At 32.6% G+C, this 9,723-nt stretch overlaps 2 protein-coding genes across 2 annotated transcripts; one reads left to right on the plus strand and one right to left on the minus strand.

The window, feature by feature from the left end:
- Positions 1-2,016: 2,016 nt before the first annotated feature.
- LOC133030212 (glucose-1-phosphate adenylyltransferase large subunit 1, chloroplastic-like) lies at positions 2,017-2,963 on the minus strand. Its single transcript, XM_061102632.1, has 4 exons — positions 2,830-2,963; positions 2,625-2,731; positions 2,447-2,507; positions 2,017-2,363 (listed from the first exon to the last, which is right to left on the minus strand). Exons 2-4 carry the CDS (start codon positions 2,720-2,722, stop codon positions 2,262-2,264), a joined length of 261 nt encoding a protein of 86 aa, XP_060958615.1. The 5' UTR covers positions 2,723-2,731; positions 2,830-2,963; the 3' UTR covers positions 2,017-2,261.
- Positions 2,964-7,116: 4,153 nt separating this feature from the next.
- On the plus strand, positions 7,117-9,383 carry LOC133030500 (protein FAR1-RELATED SEQUENCE 5-like). The gene is made up of 2 exons (XM_061103263.1): positions 7,117-8,963; positions 9,047-9,383. Exons 1-2 carry the CDS (start codon positions 7,117-7,119, stop codon positions 9,381-9,383), a joined length of 2,184 nt encoding a protein of 727 aa, XP_060959246.1.
- The last annotated feature ends 340 nt before the right edge of the window (positions 9,384-9,723 follow it).

The following is a 9,723-nucleotide window of genomic DNA, read 5'->3' on the forward strand; positions in this document are numbered from 1 at the left end:
TTTCTTTAAAATTATTAAAAGAGTAACATATTTAATTTGTTGTACAAAATATATATAACTTTAAAGGAGAGGTCTGTTGTCACGCATGTGATTTTTGAGTGACTAGTGCTGCACACTTTTAATAGCCATTAGATTGTATTGATTTTGATTTAAAGGCTGATATTACACACTTCATATATCATTTCTATATAATATTATGTTTGATAAATAAAGGGGTATTTGACTTGAAAATGGGAAGTACAACCGGTTGTAACCAGTTGCAAAAATATTGGTTTTCGCGCCCATTTAGTAAAGTGAAGAAACACTTTCAACAAAACATGGCCCATTTAGTAAACTCCAAAATAAAGTGCTTATTCCTCTCATTTTCTCAAATTCGTACAAACTCTCCTTAAACCCTAAATTCTCTCCCTCCAATTGGGTCTCTCACCCAACCCACTTCGTCAGCTTTCCACCCTTTATCGCTAGCAGGTATTTACTCTTATTCTCCTTAAATCATGTCAATTGTCATTTGGGTACTTTGTAATTTTTTCCAAGTCCATTTTTGAGGTACTGGGTTGTTTGTGAGAGATTGTATTATGCAATTGCCGATGAATTTGGTCATCTTCTGAAAGTTGAAGTTCTTGATATTATTTTGAAGCTACAAGAAACATATCTGTATTTGAATATATCTCTGTACTTCAATCGTGTTTTAACTTTGTTTATTGGCTTAATCTTTGTAAAAGCGTTAGAACTAATATTGTTTAGAAACTGTAGTCAAATTTGGCTTTTCATTTCAAATTGTTTTCTGGGAAATTCACGAGTGAATTGGCAGAATAATAAAACAAGCTTTTTATTCTACTAGATTCAACACTGTCTTTCTGTAATTCAGTCTTGTTTAGTTTGTTTCTTTGCTTAATCTTGGTAGCAGCATTAGAACTAAGAATTTTTTAAACTGTAGTCAAATTTGGCTTCTAATGTCAAATGGTTTTCTGAGAAAATTACTTGTGAATTGACCCAAAAATAAAACATAATTTTTATTCTAAAGATAATAATAGAAGAGGTTCTGACTTTGTTCTTTGTTCCAGGTCTTTTTAACAAGTGGCTACCAAGAAATTGGATTCGTGGAAGCTATTTCGTTTTGAATGGCCAAACGTTATTTGATTTTTGAGATTTTCCTTTATTCACATTTAACAATTTGAATGTTGATTTTAGTGTTACAAGTAGTTACAAATATGTTTCTTTTCGTGTCAAATTATTACATTCTAATGAAAGAAATATAGTTCTTTTGTGAGCCATCATTGTTTGGTTCTTTTATATTTGTTTCTTCATTCTCTGAAACAATGTTTTACTGCTAATCAGTATGATTAGAATCCATTCTGACCTTTTATAGTCTCATTTATTCAATTGTATGTTGATCAGAACACTTCCCTTGTTAATTTTACATGACTACACAAATTGCATGTTGATTATTTTTCTTGTTCTTATTAGTTGTTTTTAGGGTTCTTAAACTCCTTTGCTACATCACAGAGGGTATCGCCACCAGAGAAGCTCGCGAAGAAGATGTTGCCTTGTCCTATGTAGAATTCTGGGAATCGTTTGTTACTTGTACAAGTAAGTCAATGTTCTTCTTCTCTCTCTCTCCCTCTCCATTAATATATAGAGGATCAAAACATGGTGCTCTTCCCATTTCTCTCTGTGTGTCTTCCTTTTAATCCTCAACCAGGATTAGAACCAAACTTTCAAAATGCTTTCAGATCAGACTTTAATAAACACACAAACAAACATATCAACCCGAGTTGTGAGTTAGGCGGGTTGAACAACCCATCCAACCAGCCCTGGAACATCCTTCTGCCCATGATTTGCTACTTAGTTCTGATATTCAAGATTTTACTTGACCTAGTTAGCGTTATATAATAGTCCCTAGATTGTAACTGTCTGTTTTGCACAAGAGTTAAGGTTTTAATTTGTAACTTGTGTTTGCAAAGCTAAAAAATTAAGAGGGTTTCAGATTAAAGCAAAAGAAAATACGAGAGTAGATGGTAACTTTGAAATATTAGTGTTTTTATTTTTTCACTTCAAATGGCTTGGAAACACATTTTTGCAGTATTTTTTACAAAACAATAAGCATGTTGCACTTCCAATCCACATAGTAAAGAACTAGGGATGCCTTGATTTACAGAACATAGTAGCTCTTATTTCTTAGTTCGCTCCTTTCCAATCCTAATGCTACCCAAAAAGAAAGGGGAAAAAAAGGGTATAGGATTGAAGACTTGTAGTAAAACTTAGATCACTGTTCCATCTTTGATTACTGAATTTTTCAGTACGACTGTTACGCCTGAACGGATGTAAAACCCTTCCGTTGACCTATCCGCTTCTTGGACCCCCTGCAAATAGGAAAGAAAAATTCAATAACTTGGGATATTTCATTATATAATAACACTTCTACTCATTGCTATGAAGGTATTACCTCTGAGTTAGCAATGATAACATTCTTTCCAATTCTTGCATTTTTGTCAATGATGCATTCTCTGTGAAATGGACAAAAGATAATGGTTTTAAACATGAAATCCTTGCCCAATGTAACTTGACTAACAAAATCTATTTCTCTTAGTGGTAATAAAAAAAAAAAGAAGATTTCTTTGTACTTGATTTTTGTGTTTTCTCCTATTCCAATAGGAACTCCTCCCTCAGCAAACAATGAAGCCACTTCAGATTCTGTTTCATAAAAATCTGCTCCAAGCATCACAGTATCCTGCATGTTATTATTTTTTTTTTTTCATTATTCAGTTTTTGGTGTTTTTTCCTCCAAACTCCATTGTTAATTCAATCACGACTTATTAGGAAACAAACCTTTAAGTGAACATTAGAATTAATCCGGGATCTGATACCAACAACACTATGCTCTATAACACTATTAGTTAAGAAACTCCCATGAGATATGATTGAATCAACAATCTGTATAAACAACCAGAAAGAATATTAACAGTTGATTAAATTAAAAGCCAAAAATCGTTGATATTTAGTTGATTGATTTAAATGTTTGTTGTAGATGTCATCGGGAAAGCGCAATGTCGATGAAGATGACAAGTCAGTTGCTAAGCGCACAAAGGCCTCCGACAAAGGGAAAAAAGTAGTTACCAATGAGGTAAATTTAACATGTATACGTAAATGTGTGATGTCGCATAATTATTATTTTCGGTTAATTTTTGGTATTCGGAATACAGAGCATCTTCCACACAGAAAATTGATCACTAAACAATAGTATGTTCCATGTAAATAACACCATAAATTGATGTAGATTGAGCTGAAAAGATGTTGAATGGGCTACAAATAATCACTAATGATGACCCTATGAGATTGTCCTATGACTATTAGGCCTGCAATAAATAATGCTCAGAATTCAGTTCTTCATGATCACACCGAACACAATGAAAGTATAATTTAGTCCAATCATACACTTGCAATGAACTAATGTCAACATATACCTACTCAAATTGAATGTTAAAGCCTTCCACAAATATAAAAATTAAAAAATACACAGTAATCATCAAAAGAAATTTTATGTCAAGCATGGCAATCATTTGCCAGGCAATCACTACAAAACATTAAGATACTTATATCTTTATTGATAAAAATGTAGTACTATTGATGAAGACTACACATTTATTGTTGTGATAAGACTACACATTTGTTCTCTTCAATGACAAACTTAAAATTAATAATATATTAATTTTGTTTCTTCATTTGTTTTGTCTTTTATTACTTTTCATTTGTTTTGTCTTTTATTACTTTGCATGGTTTAAAGTACACGCATGGTTTTATTATTGTTTTTGTAAGCTTTCTTATTTTGTGTTAGTGATAAATACAAGGTTTGGTCCAGAGGTAACCTATACAATAACTATATAATATGACCTATTTTTTCTTTGCTAGATCACCATTATTATATTATAATTTATTTGTATTTTAATCACTTCATGCATGTAATTTTATTTTTATTCCTTTTAAAATTAGGCAAAGGAAGAATAGTACATAAAGTTGTAGGTTGAATTTGCTAAATAAAGATATAAAACTATTGGGTATTAAGGGTTTTTCTTGAAATCACAATGGGTCTTCCATTGTCTATACAATTGTTTTGCTCGACAATTGAGAGTGACATTGTGTGTGTGTATATAAATATAGATATTTATCATTTGTAATTGCCTCACCACTAAATCAAATTTATAAGCCCATAACTACAGTATTTGTTTTATCACCAAAAAATGACTAAGACCAAATCCATTTCCAAAAACCTATTCCCTACCACTAACTCTTGTTACGGCTCAGCTAAGAATTACAGCCCGGACGCCCACGTATGTCCAATGAACTTAGGGACTCCTTCATCAATTTGCAAGAAATCTCCTCCATCTTCCTCTCGGTCAAGGAGATACCGGTCTCAGGCGACAGAACCTTGCTCCAATTGTGTCATGTTGCAGAGCACTCTTAACTCAGTGAATGCTTCAAAAAACAAATGTGCTGACCTGTTAGATGAGGCTCGAAAGAGGATTATCGAGCTTGCTTCGACCATGTACCAACAAAACAAGCTCCAGGGTCAAGGAAGTGACCAAGTGAAGACGGTGGAAGCATTTTTGGAAGCTGCCAATGACTACCTCAGAGGTGAAGCGAGAGTCCCTGAGGTGATTCATCTCGATTGAGGTCTTGGGAACTCGCCTTTTGTGCACCATTCACTGGCCCCATCCTCTCCAAACCTATGAATGGTCTTACATTTCTCCAAATTATGTTATGATATTTTGTTGTGTTTTCTTATTATGGTATGCTTTATATTATTTTTCTAAGAGTATGTTGTGTTGTAGTTTGTGTTCACGTGTTTATTAGTAACTTTAGTTAGTATTGAGTCATGTCCTCCACAGTACTCTTAAAAGCATGCATGCATGGTGTTAAAGGGTATTCTCTATCCCTAGTATCATGTAATCTCTTTTTTTTTATTAATATTATTAATGATGATCTTATATATATATCTAAGTGCAATTTAAAACTTTAGAGATTAATCTATCAATTATGTTGAAGAAATGTACTGTGCTCTTTCTTTTTTAAATCACTATGCTTTTGAACTACTGTATTATTATCTTTTCTTCAATATACTTTTTTTATTTTTTTTTAAAAAAAGTAATATTACACATCAGATCATTTAATTTGGAGACTATATAGACTATAGCCTATCCAGTAATATCTATATTACTTATTCATGGTGTATATTCACTCTCTAACGTGAGTATATTACTTTTGCATGAAAAATATGTGAGATTACACTATATACATTCATGGATATGGAAAATGACATTATTTCTGATTCGAAAGGGAAAAGGGAAAATGACATTATTATTATTATTATTATTATTATTATTATTATTATTATTATTATTATTATTTTGGAAGGGAATTAAGACAATGACGTACGGGACTAAATCATCTTTATCTGGAGATTTCTTATGTGGTAATAAAATCTGGGCGATCATCAAAAATATATGCTCTCAAAACAAAAAAAAAGAGAAGAAAATTAAACATCAATTATTCCTGTGATTAATTGTGTTGTTTCTCAAAAAAAAAACCTATAATACTCAAAAAAAAATTGACAACATCACAAGATTAAAAAATTACATTATTTATCTAATTACCATCACAATATTTATTTATCTAAAATCTTTATGACTAATAAGATATGATACTATGTTTGAGTTCACTAAAGACTATTACAAAACTATGTTTGATTTATGGTAAACATAGATGTTGCTTTAAAAGAAAACAATAAATCTTGATATTGGGCCTAGATACATAGTTAGATTATGGCCCAAAATAGGCCAACCAATTGACTAGCCTATATACATTTATATTTAACTACAGCCTATATATTAAATTAAATTCTTGTGTTAGTTTCATAAATAACTACACCAACCACACCACCTACAAGTGTACAAATATGAGGACCTCACAATGGCAAAATTAAACAACTAAAAGTAAGTACTTATAAAAAGTTATTGATCTCACTCTCATTCAACTTCTTTCTATAGTGTCATTTGGTAGAGTTTTGGTGGATGAATCAATCTCACTCTCACTCACTTGGATAGTCTTGTAAGTCTCCTATTACAATTATAAAGGTATGTCTTATTAACACAATATCTTATTTTGACAGCATGTGCTTATCTTTTACTTACCATATAAATAAAGTCTAATATTGAGTCATGGATTCAAAGCATGTTCATTCTATGGTTATTACATATGATACAATAACATAGATAAGTATATATTATCCAAGAGACAATCTTCATAACAAAAGAAGTGTTAAACTAAAAGAAGTGATTGTGTTGTTTCTAAAAAAAACTATAATACTAAAAAAAAATGATAACATCACAAGATTAAAAGATTGCATTATTTATCTAATTTATGAAAATAGATAGAATATTTACTGATGAATATTTAATTACCGTCACAATATTTGAACGTGTTAACTAATATAAAATTTATTTTTCATAAAATCTTTATGACCAATAAGATGTGATACTATGTTTGAGTTCACTAGAGACTATTACAAAACCATGTTTCATTTATGTAAACATAGATGTTGCTGTAAAAGAGAACAATAAATCTTGGTATTGGGCCTTGATATTGGGCCTTGAAAACAATAAATCTTTTACTTACCACATAAATGGAGTCCAACTATATTGAGTCATGGATTCAAAGCATGTTCATTCTATGGTTATTACATAATATATATTTTTATAAATGTAGGATTTTTTTTAGGTAAGAGCATTACTTTTGTTTTTTTTTTTTGTACATATGAGAGTATTTTTTTAATATTTCAATTGGTTAATTAATGAAAGTGCATGAAATTACAATAGAACGTATATGAAAATAGTATGTTTTTTTAGGTAAATTTGTTCTTCACTGTTTGCAATACCATTGACTATGAGAGTTAGTACAACAATAAAGATTACTGTTAGTAGTCAAAACAGAAAAGCTTAAATTTTGTGTCAAATATTTAAGGAAAGTCATCAACTTCATTAACTTTAATATGTAAGTTAATGTGTTTTCATCATACACTTGAATGACTAATATTCATTTTATTGAATTATTAGGAAAAGTATGACGGGCGTAGATATTGCCTCCAACTCTCACTGGCAAGAAATTTCGGACACACTTCAACTATCCAAATCAGTTGCAGAAATAGATACTCATGATATTGAAGGGAAAGAGATGGTAAGTCTAAAAATGTGGGAGGCATTCTATTATACTTATGCAAGATGGAAAGGTTTCAGTCCTAGAATTGACGATACAAAATCCAGGAAAAGTGATGGAGAAATATACATTCGACGATGGGTTTGTAACAAAGAAGGTTTTCGGAACGAGAAATTTTTGAACATGCCAGACAGGAAGAAGCGACCAAAAGAAATAACACGTTGTGGGTGTCAAGCTGCGTTACGAATCCTTCGGTTACAAAAAACAAATCTTTGGCGGTGTCAAGAATTTGTACCATTTCATAATCATGATTTGGTAATACCATCACAAATGCAATTCACTCGGGCAAACCGCGAGGTTCCTGAAGCAGTAGCTGCACAAGTAATTAGCATGAATAGATGTGGTATCAAAACTTCTTCCGTTGTAGCACATATTGCCCTACAATCTGGAGGGTATGACAATCTTCCTTTCCAACTAAGAGATGTGTACAACAAAGTGGCTAGTTTAAGAAAGCAAGAGAACATATCAAGTGATGCAGAAGGTACATTGGGTTTCTTAGACGGCTTATCATCAATGGATCCTGAATTTTACGTCGAGTACAAGATTGATGACGAAAATCGATTAGCATTCCTTTTTTGGGCTGATGGTATGAGTAGAAGAGACTACATGTTATTCGGGGAAGCTATTGCTTTTGATACAACATACCGCACCAATAAGTATAATAAGCCATTGACTGTAGTTGTTGGCGTCAATCACCATTTTGAAACTTGTGTGTTCGGTTGCGCAGTTTTACTTGATGAGACGGAAGACGCTTATATTTGGTTCTTGAGGGTGTTCCTTGATTGCATGGGCAACAAAAAACCAAAAGTAGTCCTCACTGATAATGATGAAAGGATGGGATTCGCAATCAGACATTTGTTACGAGACTCTACCCATCGACTTTGTGCATGGCATCTAGGGAACAATGCCACAAAGAATATTAAGATTCCAGATTTCAACAAAGGCTTCTTTGACTTAATATACAACTACTACACAGTGGAAGAGTTTGAAGAAAAATGGGCCGCTTTGTTGGCACAGTTCGGCCTTGAAGAAAATTCTTGGTGTCGTACTAAATACAACACACGTGGTCAATGGGCAGAGACGTTCTTAAGAGGGGTTTTCTATGGAGGCATGCGAACAACCCAAAGATGTGAGTCTATGAACAATGTACTCAAGAGATTCTTACTTGCTAATTACAGTTTACGAGAGTTTGTTTCACAAATTACCCATGCTATTGGCACAATGCGCCATAATGAAGCCGCTAAAGATTTCAAAAGCATGCATACCGTCCCTCATATTCCCGCTGGTAAGACAGATTTCTTGCAAACATATTACAAACAGGCCGCCGCAATTTTCACCAGAAACATATATTATAAAGTAAAAGAACAGATTGAGGAAGAGCAACCCTATTCAATTTCTCATCGGGAAGATCAAGGGGATTCATACCTCTTCTCTTTAGCTAGATTCCAATACGGTACGATAAGACACCGAGTCTTATATAACAAAGAGAAGAATGAGTTAAATTGTTCGTGTTTGTTGTTTGAGTCCGATGGTATTCCATGCAAGCATATATGGTGTGTAATGAAAAGTCTTGACATTCGAGTTATACCAGAATCCTTAATATTAACTCGTTGGCGAAAGGATGTCAAGACTTCTTCCTCTACACAAGTTGGTGAACACTCATCCGAGCATCAAAAGATGACCCAATTGTCAAGGTAAATTAAAATTAAATTAGCAAATAAAATTCTTTTATTCTTATTCTATTAGTGTTTTAATTATGATTCATATGATTGTTCAGGTTTGGAGCGCTCAATGCTTATTCAAACTCAATGAATTTCTTTGCATCACACTCAGAAGCAACATTCCAAATGGCAAAGATGGAGTTGGAAAAACTTAATACCATCTTTAGGGCGTCTTACGAGGAGGGACATAATAGCCAAAACTCACAACCAACCACAACATATCGTGATAATCCAAACATAATCCAAGATCCTGTAAGAGTGAGGACGAAGGGCATGGCCTCAACGAATTCTAGAAAAGGAACAAATGATGGAGTACAAGGAGGTAGGCAATGCACACTTTGTGGAGGTCGAGATCATAATAAACGAACTTGTATGAGAAGGACAGGGGTCTAAAACTCATACAAGACCATGATCATCTTCCACCCATGCATGTTGAATACATTCCACAGTAAAAAAGACTAGTCCCCATTCTTAAGCCTTCAATGAAACATCTAATTCTTATTTTATATTGTTATTGTCATTTAATTATGTGAGACCATTAGTTGTTATTTCACCAACTTATATGTAAGACTACTTCAATTCAACATATATGGCATGGTATTGTGGCTTTATTATAGGGAATAGTTTGAGATAGCTAGATTACTTATGCATAAAACCTAATGTTAAATTACACGTGTTTATCATACCCATTTAATTATGAATGAAGTATAAAATTGAATAAATCATACCATTA

Source organism: Cannabis sativa, chromosome 8 (assembly GCF_029168945.1).
Source record: "Cannabis sativa cultivar Pink pepper isolate KNU-18-1 chromosome 8, ASM2916894v1, whole genome shotgun sequence".
NCBI lineage: Eukaryota > Viridiplantae > Streptophyta > Magnoliopsida > Rosales > Cannabaceae > Cannabis > Cannabis sativa.

Excerpts from the sequence above, each read along its gene's own strand:
- LOC133030212 (XM_061102632.1), bottom strand. The coding sequence starts at position 2,722 with ATGCTTGGAGCAGATTTTTATGAAACAGAATCTGAAGTGGCTTCATTG. Across the intron at positions 2,508-2,624 it reads GGAGAAAACACAAAAATCAA|AGAATGCATCATTGACAAAA; the intron begins GTACAAAGAAAT and ends TCCATTTCACAG. Across the intron at positions 2,364-2,446 it reads TTATCATTGCTAACTCAGAG|GGGGTCCAAGAAGCGGATAG; the intron begins GTAATACCTTCA and ends TCCTATTTGCAG.
- LOC133030500 (XM_061103263.1), top strand. The coding sequence starts at position 7,117 with ATGACGGGCGTAGATATTGCCTCCAACTCTCACTGGCAAGAAATTTCG. Across the intron at positions 8,964-9,046 it reads AAGATGACCCAATTGTCAAG|GTTTGGAGCGCTCAATGCTT; the intron begins GTAAATTAAAAT and ends ATGATTGTTCAG.